The 19,867-nt window shown below is 44.7% G+C and overlaps 1 protein-coding gene across 1 annotated transcript in view; it reads right to left on the bottom strand.

Moving 5' to 3' along the window:
- Window positions 1–271: 271 nt before the first annotated feature.
- Window positions 272–19,867, bottom strand: part of LOC124044378 (microtubule-actin cross-linking factor 1-like) — a 288,208-nt gene continuing 268,612 nt past the window's right edge. Inside the window, 15 exon segments of the mRNA XM_046364030.1 lie at window positions 272–2,599; window positions 2,810–2,921; window positions 4,102–4,212; window positions 9,867–10,078; window positions 12,084–12,146; window positions 14,628–14,745; window positions 15,568–15,585; window positions 17,006–17,080; window positions 17,252–17,406; window positions 17,584–17,746; window positions 17,923–18,083; window positions 18,289–18,400; window positions 18,503–18,691; window positions 18,842–19,114; window positions 19,379–19,573. Coding sequence (XP_046219986.1) covers window positions 2,364–2,599; window positions 2,810–2,921; window positions 4,102–4,212; window positions 9,867–10,078; window positions 12,084–12,146; window positions 14,628–14,745; window positions 15,568–15,585; window positions 17,006–17,080; window positions 17,252–17,406; window positions 17,584–17,746; window positions 17,923–18,083; window positions 18,289–18,400; window positions 18,503–18,691; window positions 18,842–19,114; window positions 19,379–19,573 — 2,193 coding nt within the window. The 3' untranslated portion in view covers window positions 272–2,363.

Here is a 19,867-nt window from a genome sequence, read left to right as displayed (position 1 = left end):
ATGTGTGGGGTACAGAGATGAGTCATTCAAAAATCATGACAAACACGATTATTGCACACAGAGTGAGTCCATGCAACTTATTATGTGACTTGTGAAGCAAATGTTTACTCCTGAAGTTGCTTAGGCTTGCTGTAAGAAAGCAGTTGAATACTTATTGACTGAAGAGGTCAATAAAAAAAAAAGTCAAGAGGTGAATACTTTCTGAAGGCACTTGTACGTAAACACACTTTTGGCCCCGAATGACATAAAAAAATCAATACACAATGACAAATGACATTTTTTTTTTTTTACTTGCAAGCATATTTTTAATACAAAAAGAGAACAAAAAAAGCTTTATATTCTTAGCTTTTCTTATTTTACACAATTGACTTCTAACCCCCCTCCCAGCGACATATTTTCTCTTCATCACAGAGAATAACACCGCATCAAAAGGTGAGTTCCTCTTCGGCGTCCCCGGATCCCCACCCCCAAGGAGACAATAAATAAATAAAATCACCTCAAGATGACATTTGCGTTCATTAAGCTTTCATATACTTCAGCTCTCACATTAAGAAATAGAGGAGCACATTTGCAGCCATCACTGGGGACACTGGGGGTTCGGTTCCCTGTCATCCATATTTGTAGTTTTTTTTTTGTCAACACAATAAGGGCAACCCCCTTTGGTCATGTTCAGGGAGTTGTAGTCATTAGCAAAAAAGGCTGCCATGGAAAGTCAGCTTCCTAGTTGAGTAAATTTATGTTAAGAAGTAATAACATACAACGTTGAAGAGAGGAGCAGACATTTTCCTTGGTACAAAATATCATGATTTCATTGTATTAACACTAATCATTCTCCAAGGTGATGATACAGAACTGAAAAATAAATAGAAATGTTTTCTTAAACTACTAAACCAAAACTAAAACAAAATACAACAGGATGATAAATTAACCCGAACGAAAGACATTCACAAATGAAATCTTTGCATACAGTGACGCAAGTCGATGACCTTTGATTCCTGTAAACACGTGACGACTACACACGTGTACAAAAAATGTGTTTGCGGCTCTGGGGTTTCCAGCGGCAACGATACACAGTCAGTGTGTGCTGGTCTTCAATCTCTAATCGTAGAATCATAGTCGCTTAAATTGTGTGTCCTTACAAATCGACTACATTGTTTCACACTGTCACGTTTCTGCTGTTAGTGGAGTCCCACCAAGAAATAGTGCTTTTCTTCTCAGAAACCCAGGTTTCATATTATAGGACAACATGAGAAACCCTCCATACCATCAAACACACACTCACATACACACCTTTAAACACACTTCCAATGTTGCAGGGGTTTGTGAGGACATTGCAGTGTGTTTCCCGCCACTTCCGCGGTCTCCTGTGCTTGAGGTTTAGGCAGTTAGCTCAGTGCAGGAAGTGGTCAGAGTGGCGCCGCCCAGACACTGAACAGTAGATTCACGCTAGTCTGGATGTTCCCGACCCATAGACATGCTGAAGTGTCATTCCTTTTCACTTCCCAGTCCAGGGGAGGAATAAAACAAGACGGCAATCATTGCATATATTCAGTTGAACTCATGGTGAGAAAAAAAATAATTTCCACAATACCCACAATCCAGTTCTTTTGAATGCCATTCTCCAGGAAGTTCCGAGTCATTTAATCTCTCCCCTCAATGACTTAAATGTAAATGTAAATGTGTGTGTGTGTGTGTGCTTCAGTTCTGTGCGTGTACATACACAAAGTAGTTACAAGGCTCTACCTAACGTTCTCTGGAACTCAGATTAGGTAAAAGTAAGGACAGAAATGTGTAACACAGTAAGGCAGCATTATGTTGGTTGGTTGTCGGTTCAAATTGCTGTGGCTTTCTCTACAACAGTCTAGCACAATCCCATTACGAGACAGAGCACACAGGAGACTGGAAGGCAAACTGGGATCTGGGTTTTAAAAGGGGAAAGTTCTGTTCCGTCTAAGTGCACGAACCAGACACCCCCAGTGAGCTTTTTTCAGAGTGTGTGTACGAGGGAGGAAGGGAGAGATATCTTCCCCTATCCCTCTCCCTGCCCTTCATACAGTAGTCTTGGTGCATGAATCCCATGCAAGCCCTATGGATGGACGTTTGGATCAAATGTGACACCCAATATGGCCGCCAGCAGTCTGTTCACTATAGAGCGTCTCTTCGAAAGGGAGATGGTGTGTTCTACTTGATCTAATTCTATAGTCTGGACATCTTCCCTATTTCATCATGGCTGGTGTTTTGGGGGGCTGGGGAAGCCCTTGTAGTCAAACCAGCCCGATAGTTAGATGTATGACGCTGTTATGTTGACGACTCTATGGTTGGCTGTATGACGTTTTTATGACGTCTTTTTGACATCTCCTTCACTATTTCTTCCCAGAAGCGGGTGTCTTGGGGCTTGGGGCCTTCTTGGAGATGGTCGGGATCTTGGAGGGCTTGGCCGCTCCTGGGCGCCGGGGGGTGTCCGAGGTGTCCGAGCGAGTCTCCAGGAGCTCAGAGGCATCTGAAGCGTCGCTGCCCCGCCGGCTGCTTGCCCTGCTGCCCGCCCGGCTGCCCGCCCGGCTGACCGGACCACTGGCCCCCGATGGGGTACGTTTGGGGTCTGAGAGGAGAAGAGGTAGAGAAAGGGAGGAAACAGGGAGGAAGGAGGTGGTTAAGTGGAGGTAATGAGGGATAGAAAGTGAAGAATAGAGAAATATATATATATATAGTCTCATTTTAATTATGGGAATCATATGTTTCAAGAGAACAAAAATAGCGGACTGAAAATAGGAATCAAAACTGTTATGAAAAATCAGGACTTTGTTCTTACCGGTACGTCCAGGTTTAGTAGAAATGGGTGTAGCTCCTCCATTCTCTCCAGTCAGAGACCCTCGGCTGGAGTGGAAGGTGGGCCTCTTCAGCTTGGACCCCGACGCTGCTCCCTACATATATATCAGACACAGGGAATGTCAGGCAGTGGCAAACTGTGGCACTGAATACATTACAAATGTCCAATGCAGCTGTTTTTATCTCAATATAGAAATATTTTTAAGTAACAATTAAGTACCTTACTGGGATTGTTTTCTATTAAAATGGTCAAAAAGAAACAAAAATAGCTTCTTGGCAAAGAGTACTTTCTCAGCTAGTATTTTGCTAGGACTGTCTGTGAATGGGGAGGGATAACTGAAAATGAGCTGTTATTGGCATGGAGGTTTGGAACTCTCTTATTGGTCTAACTCATTTACCGCATGGAGCTGTCGCCATGGAAGAGTTGTCTTTTCAAACAACTCTTACACTAAAAGGGCATTATTATAATTGTCACAATTTAACAGTTGTCCAACCACAGTGTGGAAATATATATACAACACAGGAAATCCCATTTTTGACTGCACTGCGCCTTTAAAAAGGTAGACTCTACAACATGACATCATCATACACAACAGGACTTCTTCATTACACACATCAACCAAACAGAGTAGAAATCTGCCAAGGCTGCCACACTATTGGCTCGTCCCAATTTGAGTCTTAAAGCATGTTGACATTTGGAAGTCAATAGTGAATTTGAATGTTGTTGATGTTCGTAAGCAGGATGTTGCCCTGTTGTGTATGATGATGTCATTTTGCTGCATCTCCCTTTAACTAAAGGAGCTGGTACTGGTTTCAAGCACCATCCCATACTAGCATAATACAACAGAAACACCATTTGCAAAATGATCATCAGTCTACCAAACTAAATCCCTAGAACTACCAGTTCAACACAACGTATATAGAGTTAGCTAATAATGATTCATTTCTCGCTACTTCTCCTTTAAGAGAACATCACTTCAACATCACAATCTATTCCTATTGACCTACCACCAGCCACTTCCTGCCGGGGGGCTAAAATATTGTGACAATGCACCGAATGATAATTTAGACTGGATATTGAGCAAAAAAATGAAAACAAGATGATGCAAATATATTCAGTCTAAAAGCTGAATTTCAATGTCACGTCACCAATATCCTCATGGACCCATTGCACAGTGTGCACCACACCCGTGAGTGAGTGATTGTGTGTGTGCGTTAGTGCGTTATTAGTTCGCTGGGGCTTGGGACGGGCGGCGGGAGGAGTCAGTGTGTTACCTCATGCCCAGGCGTGGTGTGGTCGTGGTCTGGGCAGGACTGGCACTTGGTTGGTGTTGGAGTTTTACTGTGTGCCAGCCAGGGCTTGGCATAGCCACGCGAGTTTGAGGACTGGGATCAGCAAAGGGAAGAAGGGAGGGAAGGAGGCAGCCAAGGGGAATGTTTTTTTAAAAAGGAGGAGAAGCAGGAAAGTAGAACAAAGGAAAATAGGGGAAGGGAGAATGGGGAAGGAGGGGAGGCGGGTAGTGTAGTGCCGTGTGTTTTTGGTGCGACAGCAGATGGATTTAAAAAACGCAGAAGGAAAACCAGTGGAGGGAGTACATTTTCAAGCGAGGTTAGCAGGGGGTGGATGGAGGGATTTAGGAGACAAAAGAAAAATACAAAAACAAAGAACAAATAAAAATGTCACAGTTAAGGACGTAGGTGATTGCTGTTGACATGCAGAAACAGGGGAATTCCCATTTCAACACAGACACACATACATGGTACAAGAATCACACGACTGACAGAGACTACACAACTAACGATCGGTGACCACAAAACAGATGATTATGGGTAATATAGCTTCTGGTAATATAGCTTCATGCTTTGTCCTCCAAGACTGGCTGCACCTTGGCTGGACTGCTACACTAAATAGAGTTGAATACATATGCTTATATACAGTACCAGTTAAAAGTTTGGACACACCTACTCACTCAAGGATTTTTCTTTATTTAGACTATTTTCTACATTGTAGAATAATAGGTAAGACTTCAAAACTATAAAATAACAGGTAGGAAATTAGTAAGTAACCAAAGTGTTAAACAAACCAAAATATTTTTGACATGAGATTCTTCAAAGTAGACACCCTTTGCCTTGACAATTTTCACAATCTTGGCATTCTCTCAACCTGTTTCATGAGGTAGTCACCTGGAATGCATTTCAATTAACAGGTATGCCTTGTTAAAAGTTCATTTGTGGAATTTCTTTCCATCTTAATGCGTTTGAGCCAATCAGTTGTGTTGTGACATGGTAGGGGTGGTATACAGAAGACAGCCCTATTTGGTAAAAGACCAAGTCCATATTATAGCAAGAACAGCTCAAATAAGTAAAGAGAAATGACAGTCCATCATTCCTTTAAGACATGAAGGTCAGTCAATACGGAAAATAGTCAACTATGAACGTTTCTTCAAGTGCAGTTGCAAAAACCATCAAGCGCTACGATGAAACTGGCTCTCATGAGGACAACCACAGGGATGGAAGACCCATAGTTACCTCTGCTGCAGAGGATAAGTTCATTAGTTACCAGCCTCAGAAATTGCAGCTCAAATAAATGCGTTACAGAGTTCAAGTAACACAAACATCTCAACATCAACTGTTCAAAGGAGACTGTGTGAATCACACCTTCATGGTTGAATTGCAGAAAGAAAACACTACTAAAGGACACCAATAAGACTTGCTTGGGCCAAAAAACACGAGCAATGGACATTAGACGGGTGGAAATCTGTCCTTTGGTCTGAAATCAACCCCTGTGTCTTTGTGAGACGCAGAGTAGGTGAACGGATGCTCTCCGCATGTGTCGTTCCCACCATGATGCATGGAGGTGGTGGTGTGATGGTGCTTTGCTGGTGTCACTGTCAGTGATCTATTTAGAATTCAAGGTACACTTAACCAGCATGGCTACCACAGCAATCTGAAGCCATCCCATCTGGTTTGCACTTAGTGGGACTAATCATTTGTTTTTCAACAGCACAACGACCAAAAAACACACCTCCAGGCTGTGTAAAAGGCTATTTGACCAAGAAGAAGAGTGACTGGGTGCTGCATCAGATGACCTGGCCTCCACAATCACCCGTTCTCAACCCAATTGAGATGAGTTGGACCGCAGAGTGAAGGAAAAGCAGCCAACAAGTGCTCAGCATATGTGGGAACTCCTTCAAGACTGTTGGAAAAGCATTCCAGGTGAAACTGGTTGAGAGAATGCCAAGAGTGTGCAAAGCTGTCATGAAGGCAAAGGGTGGCTACTCTAAAGAATCTAAAATATTTTTTCTTAACCCTTCTTTTGGTTATTACATGATTCCCTACGTGTTATTTCATGTTTTCACTATTATTCTACAATGAAAATCCCTTGAATGAGTAGGTGCGTCCAAACTTTTGACTGGTACTGTATGTATGAATGAATGTACAGTGGGAAGAAAGTGGATTTTCGCATAAATTTGACATAAAAATTGATCTGATCTTCATCAAAATCACAACAATAGACACAGTGTGCTTAAACTAATAAAACACAAATTGTATTTTTCTTGTCTCTATTGAATACATAATTTAAACATGCTCAGTGTAGGTTGGAAAAAGTATGTGAACCCCAAGGCTAATGACTTTGCTAAAAGCTAATTGGAGTCAAGGGTCAACTAACCTGGAATCCAATCAATGAGATGAGCTTGGAAATGTTGGTTAGAGCTGCCTTGCCCTATAAAAAAAAACTCACAAAATTTGAGTTTTCTATTCACAAGAACCATTGCCTGATGTGAACCATACCTCAACCAAAAGAGATCTCAGAAGACCTAAAATTAAGAATTGTTGCCTTGCATAAAGCTGGAAAGGTTTCAAAAGTATCTCTAAAAGTCAGTCCACGGTAAGACAAATAGTCTATAAATGCAGATATTGCAGCACTGTTGCTACTCTCCCTAGGAGTGGCCGTCGTGCAAAGATGACTGCAAGAGCACAGCACATTATGCTCAATGAGGTTAAGAAGAATCCTGAGTGTCAGCTAAAGACTTACAGAAATATCTGGAACATGTTAACATCTCTGTTGACGAGTCCACGAAACGTAAAACACTAAACAAGAATGGTGTTGGTGGGAGGACACCGTGGAAGAAGCCACTGCTGTCCAAAAAAACTGTAAGGCGATCTGTCCACCAATTGAAGCGCAACAGAAGTTAGCTGATGCAACAGGACAACAACCCAAAAGACAGAAGTAAATCAACAACAGAATGGCTTGAACAGAAGAAAATGCACCTTCTGGAGTGGCTCAGTCAGAGTCCTGACCTTCTGGAGTGGCTCAGTCAGAGTCCTGACCTTCTGGAGTGGCTCAGTCAGAGTCCTGACCTTCTGGAGTGGCTCAGTCAGAGTCCTGACCTTCTGGAGTGGCCCAGTCAGAGTCCTGACCTTCTGGAGTGGCTCAGTCAGAGTCCTGACCTTCTGGAGTGGCTCAGTCAGAGTCCTGACCTTCTGGAGTGGCCCAGTCAGAGTCCTGACCTTCTGGAGTGGCTCAGTCAGAGTCCTGACCTTCTGGAGTGGCCCAGTCAGAGTCCTGACCTTCCTGGAGTGGCTCAGTCAGAGTCCTGACCTTCTGGAGTGGCTCAGTCAGAGTCCTGACCTTCTGGAGTGGCCCAGTCAGAGTCCTGACCTTCTGGAGTGGCCCAGTCAGAGTCCTGACCTTCTGGAGTGGCTCAGTCAGAGTCCTGACCTCAACCCGATGGAGACGTTGTGGCAGGACCCCAAGAGAGCGGTTCACACCAGACATCCCAAGAATATTGTGGAACTGAAACAGTTTTGTAAAGAGGAATGGTCCAAAATTCCTCCTGACCGTTGTGCGGGTCTGATCCGCAACTACAGAAAACGTTTGGTTGAGGTTATTGCTGCCAAAGGAGGGTCAACCAGTTATTAAATCCAAGGGTTCACATACTTTCCCACCCTTCACTGTGAATGTTTACACGGTGTGTACAACAAAGACATGAAAACATATAATTGTTTGAGTGTTATTAGTTTAAGCCGCCTGTGTTTGTCTATTATTGATGAAGATCAGATCAAATATTAAGACCAATTTATGCAGAAATCCAGGTAGTTCTGAAGGGCTCACATACTTTTTCTTCCCACTGTGTGTATGTGTCCTAGACTACAGTAACCTGACTGATTGAACATATGACTAGAGGTATCACACTTAGGATTCAGTGGCATATAAGAGAAAGGCCGGAGAGGTGTGTTTCATTTGAACTTAGATGATCAAACCTCGACCCCCTATGACTGGTATATGACCCCTATGACTGGTATAGACACACAGAGACGACACATTAACGCAATGAAGAATCAATGTGACAACAACCATTGTTAGAAAGTGGGTGAGAGATAACAAGACCTGGTGACCACAAAGACTCTGACTGATACTGTATGTGACAATGACTGACTGTAGTTTGTGAACATGCATTGTAGTGTGTGTTGTGCATGTTGTGCATGTGTGTCGTGTGCGCTTGCAGGTTCCGTTTTAGTCTCTGGTTCCATTGGGAACACTTAGACACCATGTTCACTTTCCTTTCCCAGGGCGATCAAAGTAGCTGGTGTAATTGCTCAGCCTATATTAAAAGACGCAAAATAACTTTGACCTGCTATAACTAACATGGTAAGAGTCATATGACCTGAAGAGAAGCAGGGACATTTAGGGGCGATATAGTTTGATTACCTACAGTGCATTCGGAAATGATTCAGACCCCTTCCCCACATTTTGCTTGTTTACTGCCTTATTCTAAAATGGATTAAATAAAACATTTCCTTATCAATCTACACACAATACCCCATAATGACAAACTGAAAACAGAAATAACTTATTTCCATAATTGTTCAGACCCTGTGCTTTGAGACTCGTAATTGAGCTCAGGTGCATCCTGCTTCCATTGATCATCCTTGAGATGTTTCCACAACTTGATTGGGGTCCACCTGTGATCAATTCAATTGGTTGGACATGATTTGGCACACACCTGCCTCGATAAAGGTCCCACAGTTGACAGTGTATGTCAGAGAAAAACTGAGCTATCGAGGGAGAAGGGCCTTGGTCGGGGAGGTGACCAAGAACAAGATGGTCCCTCTGACAGAGCTCCAGAGTTCCACTGTTGAGATGGGCGAACCTTCCAGAAGGACAACCATCCATTACGCCCTTCTTATGGTAGAGTGGCTAGATGGAAGGCACTCTTCAGTAAAAGGCATATGACAGACCGCTTGGAGTGAAGCATGGTGGTGGCAACATCACGCTGTGGGGTTGTTTTTCAGCAGCAGGGATTGGGAGACTAGTCAGGATCGAGGGAAAGATGAACAGATCAAAGTATAGAAATATCATTGATGAAAACCTGCTCCAGAGCGCTCAGGACCTCAGACTGGGGCAAGGTTTCACCTTCCAACAGGACAACGAGCCTAAGCACACAGCCAAGACAACACAGGAGTGGCTTCGGGACAATTCTTTGAGTCCGGACTTGAACCCGATCAAACATCCCTGGAGACGTGAAAATAGCTGTGCAGCGACGCTCCCCATCCAACCTGACAGAACTTGAGAGGATCTGCAGAGAACAATGGGAGAAACTCTCCAAATACAGGTGTGCCAAGCTTGTAGCATCATACCCAAGAAGACTCAAGGCTGTAATCGCTGCCAAAGGTGCTTCAACAAAGTACTGAGTAAAGGTTCTGAATACTTGTGATATTGTAAACGTGATATTACATTAGCAAAAATGTATAAAAACCTGTTTTTGCTTTGTCATTATGGAGTATTGTGTGTAGATTGATGAGGGGAAAAAAAACATTTAATCAATTTTAGAATAAGGCTGTGATGTAACAAAATGTGGAAAAAGTCGAGGGGTCTGAATACTTTCAGAATGCACTGTAGCTCCCATAGAACACAATACCATATTGGTCTACCCATGATGAGTTCACCGGTTCTGTTAAGATTTCATGGCCTGAGGAGCTTTTCCCATTCTAGTAATTGTATTTCTATGAGGGAGAATGGGGTTGAGTGCACTTACCCTAGAGGAGGCGGTGGGGGTGGCGGGAGCAGAGGGCAAGGATGCGCAGCTATGTGCGCTGTGCGAGGCCGAGGAGGAGGAGCGGGTGGGCGAGGCCGTGCGGGAGCCGGGTTTGGAGCGCCGGCCTCGGGAGCGGAACGCCGCCAGGCCGTGGGAAGCACCCTCCGGAAGGATGAACTTCTCACGCAGCTCCAGGTTGGTACGGCCTCGGGCTGGAGTGAGGGAAGAAGGGGAGAGAACGAGAGAGAGAGAGAGAGAGAAAGACAAAAGAATGGTCAAGTCTACTCAACTATGGCCGCAGTACGTATCTAGGAACAGTACGAGGCAGAGTCAGTGCTTCCCCGGCGAGTCACTGCTCTCATAGTCTGTGTGGTCAAGTCAGTGCTAGGTAGAGTGGGGTGAGGGGAGAGTTGGAAATCAGAGGCAGTGAAGTGCACTTCCGGATGGGCTACTTTTAAGTGGAGGAGGGAGTGAGTGTTTTATCTGTAGTGTTTGTGGCGGTGCAGAGGAAGGCGGCAAAGCATCCTCACACAGAGGTCAGAGGTCAGTCTATGCAAACTGATAGAAAGATGCTCCGCAAGAATGGACTTTAATAGTACACTTGTATTGCTATAGCCAAACTATTAGAACAATATTTACATTTGAGTCATCTAGCAGAGCAACTTACTGTAAGTGAGTGCAGACATTTTTCATACGGGTTTATATGGTTATATAGCTAGAACACAGAGGTACGTCTGTCAGCCAAATCACAACCTCTTCTCTCACTGAGGGAGTCGCTCGGTTCACTCCTTTATTCTTCCCCCTTAATTCATAAACCGTGCATTCGGTGCGCAATATGTGGGGCATGCCTGGTTATGCTCTTGGGGGAGCCCCAATACAGTACCAATGGGGACTCCCATAGACACTCATATAGAAGCATTCTTAGACAAGATGGTGCAGCAGCCCCAGCACACAACACTCAAGCCCAGAAAAGCCAGCCACAGTGTGAGAGAGAGAGAGAGAGAGAGAGAGAGAGAGAGAGAGAGAGAGAGAGAGAGAGAGAGAGAGAGAGAGAGAGAGAGAGAGAGAGAGCGAGAGAGAGAGAGAGAGGGAGAGCGAGAGGGAGAGAAAGAGGGATGAGAGAGCTGCAGTTAGCATTAGCAGCAGGGCACTGGAGCCGCGGTCAGTAGCTATACCCAAGACAGGACACGCCCCCTCAGTCATCCACTAGCAACAGCAGCAAGACCAGTCAATAATAAATGGGTGCTCGCCCTGTAATTACGGTCCCCCAGCGAGCCAGGTGCACCCTCTAATTCAGTCCCCGCCTGCCATCACATAAAGAGCCGCTTCAAGCGCTATTAGAAACCCTAGGCTGGCTACACCCAGGTCTTAGACGGTCTCTGTATTTTTTATGGGACTGGCCCGTCAAACTATGCGGCCATTTTGGATCCACATGGCAACCATCACCACCAAGACCAGGGCTGGCCAAACCCTGTTTTTGAGTGGGAAGCATGACGCAGACTGGCACACAGACAAGACTTAGACATGTGCACACATACATATGCCTAAACAGACACAAACACAAGGACTAGAATGAGAGGTTGAGCTGGATGGATGGTTGGACGGACAGAGTGGGAGAAATGGAGGGATGGACAGTGGAGCAATGCAAGAGAGAGGGAGTGTAGGTACCTCTGCAGCAGAAATAGCCAGGAGTGACCGTCACTGAGAGACACAAGAGACAACGTGAAATAGTGGCGTGCTCACGGTGAGATGGAAATACATAGACACACACATTCCTTCTAATTAGCGCTCGTGTACACACACAGACACACAGACACACAGACACACAGACACACCAACACGCTTGCCTCTCTCACTTCAACACAGAGGTGAACACAGAAGACAGTGGCAAAGAGAGTAAAAAAATACAGGTGACGTCCCCAAGGTTGAGGAGGTGAGCAGGAGGAAACATCAGGGACCAAAGTGACAAGTGGCTAAAACAAGTTGAAAAACAAAAGACACAGGTCAATGACTTGGACCTATAACCTGTGATAGGGATCCTCTTGTGCTAGCATTAGGCATGTAGCCAGAAAGGGTAGGAGCGTTAGTTCAGTGTCACAGTCAGCAAAGCACAGCAAAAAAGCCCCCCCCCCCCAAAAAAACAACCAGAGGAAGTGAGAGAACGGAGAAGAGGCGGAGGGACTAAAAGGGGGAAAGAGAGCGAGAGAGAAACCCAACCTATACGAGATGAAATGGTGCTACTGGAGTCGGAGCGAAGGATCTTAAGTCCAGGATGTTGCACTGGAAGGAGAGAGAAGAGGAGAGAGAGAAGAAGGGAGAGGGCAAAAGGAGAGGTAAGGGAGGGAGAGAACGGAAGATCGTGCACCGTGCAACACTACTTTGAAAGAAGGGCCGTGTAGCAAAGGGAAAGGAATGCATGTACAAAGAAAACACAAAGGCGGAGAAAAAGAATGAGAAAGGGAGAGATGAACGAAGAGATGGGGAAAAGAAGGGATACCAACAGAGGAAAAGAATGAGAAAGGGAGAGATGAACGAAGAAATGGGGAAAGAAGGGATACCAACAGAGAAAAAGAATGAGAAAGGGAGAGATGAACGAAGAGATGGGAAAAGAAGGGATACCAACAGAGGAAAAGAATGAGAAAGGGAGAGATGAACGAAGAAATGGGGAAAGAAGGGATACCAACAGAGGAAAAGAATGAGAAAGGGAGAGATGAACGAAGAGATGGGGAAAGAAGGGATACCAACAGAGGAAAAGAATGAGAAAGGGAGAGATGAATGAAGAGATGGGAAAAGAAGGGATACCAACAGAGGAAAATAATGAGAAAGGGAGAGATGAACGAAGAGATGGGAAAAGAAGGGATACCAACAGAGGAAAAGATTGAGAAACGAAGAGATGGGAAAAGAAAGGATACCAACAGAGAAAAAGAATGAGAAAGGGAGAGATGAACGAAGAGATGGGGAAAGAAGGGATACCAACAGAGAAAAAGAATGAGAAAGGGAGAGATGAACGAAGAGATGGGGAAAAGAAGGGATACCAACAGAGAAAAAGAATGAGAAAGGGAGAGATGAACGAAGAGATGGGAAAAGAAGGGATACCAACAGAGAAAAAGAATGAGAAAGGGAGAGATGAACGAAGAGATGGGGAAAAGAAGGGATACCAACAGAGAAAAAGATTGAGAAACGAAGAGATGGGAAAAGAAGGGATACCAACAGAGAAAAAGAATGAGAAAGGGAGAGATGAACGAAGAGATGGGGAAAAGAAGGGATACCAACAGAGAAAAAGAATGAGAAAGGGAGAGATGAACGAAGAGATGGGGAAAGAAGGGATACCAACAGAGGAAAAGAATGAGAAAGGGAGAGATGAACGAAGAGATGGGGAAAGAGATACCAACAGAGGAAAAGATTGGGAAGAGAAAAAAGGGATACCAACAGAGGAAAAGAATGAGAAAGGGAGAGATGAACGAAGAGATGGGGAAAAGAAGGGATACCAACAGAGGAAAAGAATGAGAAAGGGAGAGATGAACGAAGAGATGGGAAAAGAAGGGATACCAACAGAGGAAAAGAATGAGAAAGGGAGAGATGAACGAAGAGATGGGAAAAGAAGGGATACCAACAGAGGAAAAGAATGAGAAAGGGAGAGATGAACGAAGAGATGGGAAAAGAAGGGATACCAACAGAGGAAAAGATTGAGAAACGAAGAGATGGGAAAAGGGATACCAACAGAGAAAAAGAATGAGAAAGGGAGAGATGAACGAAGAGATGGGGAAAGAAGGGATACCAACAGAGGAAAAGAATGAGAAAGGGAGAGATGAACGAAGAGATGGGGAAAGAAGGGATACCAACAGAGGAAAAGAATGAGAAAGGGAGAGATGAACGAAGAGATGGGAAAAGGGATACCAACAGAGGAAAAGAATGAGAAAGGGAGAGATGAACGAAGAGATGGGAAAAGAAGGGATACCAACAGAGGAAAAGAATGAGAAAGGGAGAGATGAACGAAGAGATGGGAAAAGAAGGGATACCAACAGAGGAAAAGATTGAGAAACAAAGAGATGGGAAAAGAAGGGATACCAACAGAGGAAAAGAATGAGAAAGGGAGAGATGAACGAAGAGATGGGAAAAGAAGGGATACCAACAGAGGAAAAGATTGAGAAACGAAGAGATGGGAAAAGAAGGGATACCAACAGAGAAAAAGAATGAGAAAGGGAGAGATGAACGAAGAGATGGGGAAAGAAGGGATACCAACAGAGGAAAAGAATGAGAAAGGGAGAGATGAACGAAGAGATGGGGAAAGAAGGGATACCAACAGAGGAAAAGAATGAGAAAGGGAGAGATGAACGAAGAGATGGGAAAAGAAGGGATACAAACAGAGAAAAAAAGAGGAACCATAACAGAGGGAGAGAGCGATGGAGACGATTCAAGCCCGTCTTCTCAAACAACTATCACAGAGAAGGATGAAGAGGAAAGAAGGAATGATGATGGAGAGAGAAAGAGAGAGATTGCTCTGAGGAGCACACCAGACAGACCGTAGACAGCTTTGGAAAAGACAGAACTCTGAAAACTGTAAACCTGAAAGGTTACATGTACTGTATATGTCCGACTATGTCTCGTTTAAACAGTTGACCATTGTACCATACCTGTTGCCCCTCTCGCAGTGTATCCAGTGGCTTGCATTTTGTACTCTGTGTGTGTACATACGTTCTGTTTTTGTATGTACTTAGTATTTGTTTGCATGTGCGTGTGTCTGTGCATAAATAAACTCACCTCTGCAGGGGTCGTTCTTGACCAGGAACTCGTCCAGGGCCATCCAGCCCCCTCCGACCCGCACCATGACCGTACTGCGCAGGATACGCACCAACCGCAACTGCTGCGAGTCACCAAACTAACACCGCGACGGAGAGGAGGAGAGAAAATGAAAAGTGGGAGAAAGAGGGATTCAGTCACAAAGTCTAACGATTAAGAATCCATAGCCATTATACACAGCAGCCCATACTAATCTGAGAACAAGTGTACGCCACTCCATGCAAATTATACTCCAACTCCCATGCAATGATGATACCACTAAAATCACCCATTTGTCAAAAGCACAGCTTTCCCAACAATCAACAATCTCTGAAATATTTAATTTCTGTGTTTCATGCAGAATGACATTCACACTTCAGAGTTACTATGGTAAACTGCTCCATCACCCAGCAAGCAGAACTCTATGAAGCAATACCAAGTCAGAACTATCTTTGATTAGCCTGGCTCCGTTTGTGCCATCTAGTCAACTCTATGGTCATTTATGGTCATTGTGACCATAGAGTTGGGCAAGACAGCACAAAACAGATATGGGACCAAGAAGAATTTATAATTACTCTCAGAACAGCGTGATTTCACCAATTTCCCCAGTCCAAACCCAATAGGATCAGGTATTATCGCCCTTATCATTATAACCCATTCCAGTTTGCCAAAACAAAAGTCATTCTCAAAACTAAAACCAAATCTGCACAAATCACACCAAGAGAAACACCTCAATGCCCTATGAAACCCACTTCCATGATTCGCACCAACAGTGTAGTGCTACATTTGATCGGTCAAACATGAAATGCGTTGTCACCATGGCAGCATATTTTTTTTTTGTGTGGCGTCGAATTGAGGCCCCTGCATTGGTGGAGATCCAGGAAGCAGATTTCAAAGGACCGAACACGCGAGTCAACTTTACCTGGTTTCCAAGGAAGAACTACAATAAATCCAGCAGACGTGGAGGAGGAATAAACAAAGAGAAAGAAGAAGAGAAAGAGTGAAATAACATGGAGACAAATATTTCAAACTCAAACCTGTCATTGGTTAAGACCTCATTTGGATAGAGAAATAAACTGTAGCTCACTCTATGCACACATTCTGTATATCCGTCACTAAGACTTTTTACAATTCATATTGTAATTACTTGTCTCCTAGTCATTAAAACCAATGATTAATTTTGCCTGAAAAAGCAGAAAGGATGCAGTGGAATTTGAATGACGTGGACACTATAGGTGATCTTATTTCCTATCTGTCACAGTGTGGTTAAAGTGCCACTCGAGAGACAAAACAAGATGGATAAGTCAATGAAGAGTGAAGCCAGACAGACAAACACACACAAGAACAGTCAAGACAGACAGAGAGGTGTGTGATGCCATGTGACAACGTGACTGGAGCTCAGTGCAGTTAGTTTAGGTGTCTCTGGCCAGGTACTGGATATCATTAACACACGGACAATGATGATGTAGTTCACACAAAACAACAATGGTAGTAGTTGCTAATCCTGGAGCTGTGATGGCGTATAAGTGATATTTATTATGGTTATATTAGTTTGTGGGTGGGAAGCACACACGGCATATCAATCCCTTAGTGCTGTGACTAGAGATATATGATATGTTAAAGAGCATTGGGGTGCAAAACATACGGCCCCCACGGGCCAGATACGCACCGTGGGACGCTCTTTTTTGGCCCGCCGGTTTCTTAGTAACTATTAATAACGTGACCACCTTGTTATAGGAGTACATGACAAAGCTTAGAGAAGCTTGCTTACAAAGCCGGTATTTCCATGGATACAGATGAGTGCTACTGTTATTGGCTAGCATTTAAATACGTGAGGAATGGAGTGACTGCATTTGTTAGTTCAACCACAGCAGTTATTGGTGCTCAAAGAAGTAGTGACACAGCCAGCATCAGAACAAAAACTATATTGTGTCCAAAATGGCACCCTATTCCCTATATAGTGCACTACTTTTGTCCAGGGCCCTGGTCAAAAGTAGTGCACTATATAGGGAATAGGGTGCCATTTTCAGACGCAGCCCTAGACGCACCATGACTGCAAATGCAACAACTTAAAAAAAAAACACACATTCTTAACATTACCAAGATTCATTCTGTCAAGTAACATCTGAAAACTGCATTTCGCTAAGTAGAAGCTGTCTAAGCTATTTCTTTAAACAATAATACGCCCACAGCACTGTAGCCTCAGGTGTAACTCACCTTGTAATTGCTCTGGCCCATCTGCATTTGAAAATACAATATCTCATACCTAATACTAAGTCATAGTACGCAGACAGAATATATAATAACGTGTTTATTAACTGTTGGTAAATGTACACAGCCACTGGCTGAGGAGGACTTACTCTGTACTTGTTCTCTCCTATCTGCTCCACCTGGAACCGCTTGGCACATTTACACTGTGCCACCTGTCTGGTCACCTGCACAGAGTGAGAAAGGAGAAAGAGGGAAAGTCACAAGGCTGGCTCCATTAACCTCCAATTTAGGAGTTGCTATTGGACTGGACAAGTCAAAGGCCCAGCTTTGTTGTTCCAAATAAGGGTCATTTTTTAATATCTGGGTATATACGTGTGTGTGTGTGTGTTCCTCACCTCGTCTTCTATCTTGTCAGCGTCGGTGGTGGGCCGGTAGGCGTCCTTGTTGGGGTGCAGCGCCGCCACAAACTCGTAGTAGTCGATGTAACCGTCTCGGTCCTGGTCAAAGATGTCTGCCACCGCCGTCATCTCCAACCTGCTGGTGGGGAACTCTGCACAGCACAACCAACAGTCAGAAAAAGATGTACGACTTGTGACCAAGATGTAGGACTTGTAACCAAGATGTAGGACTTGTGACCAAGATGTAGGACTTGACTACAGTTTAAGTTGGAGCAGGCAATGGGCAAAGAACAGCGCTAACGATGTGTAGCTAGCTTTGAAGAACATACTTGAGGCCAGGATGCCGTCGATGAACTCCTGGCGAGTGATCTTTCCGTCCTGGTCCTTGTCGATGCGTCTGAAGAAGTCCATGACGCGCGACTTCTTGTGGTTCATCCAGCGCATGTACTTCTTCCTCCACACGTCAAAGTCAAAGTTGGCAAACTCTTTCAGCTGGGGACAAAGACAACGAACATAAATGTGAGACAAATGAGGAAGAGCAATATACTTAGAGGAAAGCATGTGTCTGTTTTGACAAGACAGCATACAGGAGAAAAAACAGGTCTGAAACTCGCAGTCTCCAAGCCCTCTACGGCTCTAATAGGGGAGATCAAGAGACGCTACAATACCTCTTCAAGCCTGTCGAGGGCGTCGTTGAGCTTCCGCTGGCGGTCGAGGGCAAGCAGCCACACCTGCTGCCACCTTGAGCATAGCTGAGTCAAGCGGGGGTTGCCCCCGGCGACTTGCATCGCCGCCTGTTGTTGATGCGGTTGTTGCTGCTGGTTTTTACCTGTAGGGCGAGGAACGAGAGGTGTCATGATTACGGTGCATTACATGGGTTTAAATGTTGAGGACACTTGATGGAACGTTTGACCATATTCTGATGACTTTTATTGTGTTGTTTGGGGGTTAGGCACCCACTGTATATGTATTCATATGTATTTAGTATAATATAATATCCATGCATCTCTGGGAGGTAAGATAAGGTAACACACGAGCTCCTCTCCTCTCAGCTAGGCTGCTAGGGGGCTCTGCTGGTTTCCTCTTGTACGTCTTGGTCACTTTGTCCACGTCAGGCTGCTTCCGGGTCATCTCCTCCATAAACACCTGGGAACAATAGATTGACGTGAGACACAGCCAATCAGAAAGAGTGATAATTATAATAGCGACTAAGCCAATTAGGGTTTGAGAAAAGTAGGCTCCTCCCACCTGGTGTTCTGTGATGAGTGTTTTGAGCTGAGGGATGTCCTGTGGAAGGGTCTCTCCGTCACGCTGGACTAGGGTGGTCTCTGCCCACTGCAGCCATGACAACAGCTCCTCCAATAGCGTGGCGTTGTTGAGTAACTCTGTCAGAGCAGTCTCCAGACGCTGCTCGTGCTGTTTGGCCCATGTGAGGACCTGCAGAAGCCAAATGCACCAATTAATGGGTGAACTACTAAATATTTTAAACAATTTCCATGACTCTCTGGCCCAGCAGGACTTTAAAATATTTACCCCCCCCTCTCTTATCTCTCTATTCATCCCACTCTCCTTCTCCAGCCCACCTACCTCTTCAAAGCGGGAGCGGACGATGGTAATCCAGTGTTTGATGGTGGTGATGCAGTCGGCGTGGCACGTGGTGAGGATGGCCTCGCCCTGGCCCGCGGCCCGGTTCACGTCGGTCCTCTTCTCTTCCACCGTGGCCATGAAGTTCCGGTGGGTGTGGAGCAGCGTCTGCAGAGTCTCCGCCTCCTCAGGCAGCACGCCGCGGAACCGCAGCGTCTGCTCAGCCTCGGACAGCCACTCCAGCAGCAGCTGCACCTCCGTGCGGAACTCCTCTGCCTGAAAGAGACGGGTGGCAGAGGGATCATTAGAAGGAACGAGAAAAAGGTTCAGTTTTATTGCAATTCTGCGGTCCAGTTCAAGGTATTATATATACTGCACTGTGCTCGCACAGATAACATTAATCAAATAAAAGATGGACTGAAATTATTTGTACCTGTGCATGAAATGGTCATAAAAATGATATTTTCTAACTTCCAAGTATTGTGTTAATACATAAAAACAAAAATGGCACAGTCACTTGGCTTCTTCTTCCTAACTGACCTGTTTGAGGGCCTGCTGAAGACGGGTCTGCTTGGTGACGGACAGGGCACAGACTGTGTCCCAGCGGTTGCTGAGCTCTTGCAGTTGAACTTTGACCCAGGCGGTGTCGTCGCGGCCCGTCTCCATCAGTTCTCTGGCTGAGCGCTTCAGGGCGTGAACACTAGTTGTCCTCTTTCCCAACTCCTTCTGGAAGGCCTGAGGAGACAAAAACCAAACAGTGGTCAAACAACATGGAAACAATGTTAACCTAAACACAGAGCAGGGCGATCAAATATTATTCATGAATATATACTACATTAGTCCACAATAGGAAAAATATATAGTTATGTTTGAGAAATAAGTATTCAAATGTAATGATGCTTGGGCAATGCGGCACTTGGCAAATAAATGAATGGCTTTTTTTTATTGTGTGTGTTAAGTTTTACCCCGTTTTCTCCCCAATTTCTTGGTATCCAATTGTTTAATAGCTACTATCTTGTCTCATCGCTA

The sequence above is a fragment of the Oncorhynchus gorbuscha genome, linkage group LG09, assembly GCF_021184085.1.
Source record: "Oncorhynchus gorbuscha isolate QuinsamMale2020 ecotype Even-year linkage group LG09, OgorEven_v1.0, whole genome shotgun sequence".
Lineage (NCBI taxonomy): Eukaryota > Metazoa > Chordata > Actinopteri > Salmoniformes > Salmonidae > Oncorhynchus > Oncorhynchus gorbuscha.
Note: the sequence above shows the minus strand (reverse complement) of the source record. Positions and strands in the feature narration are given on the sequence as shown.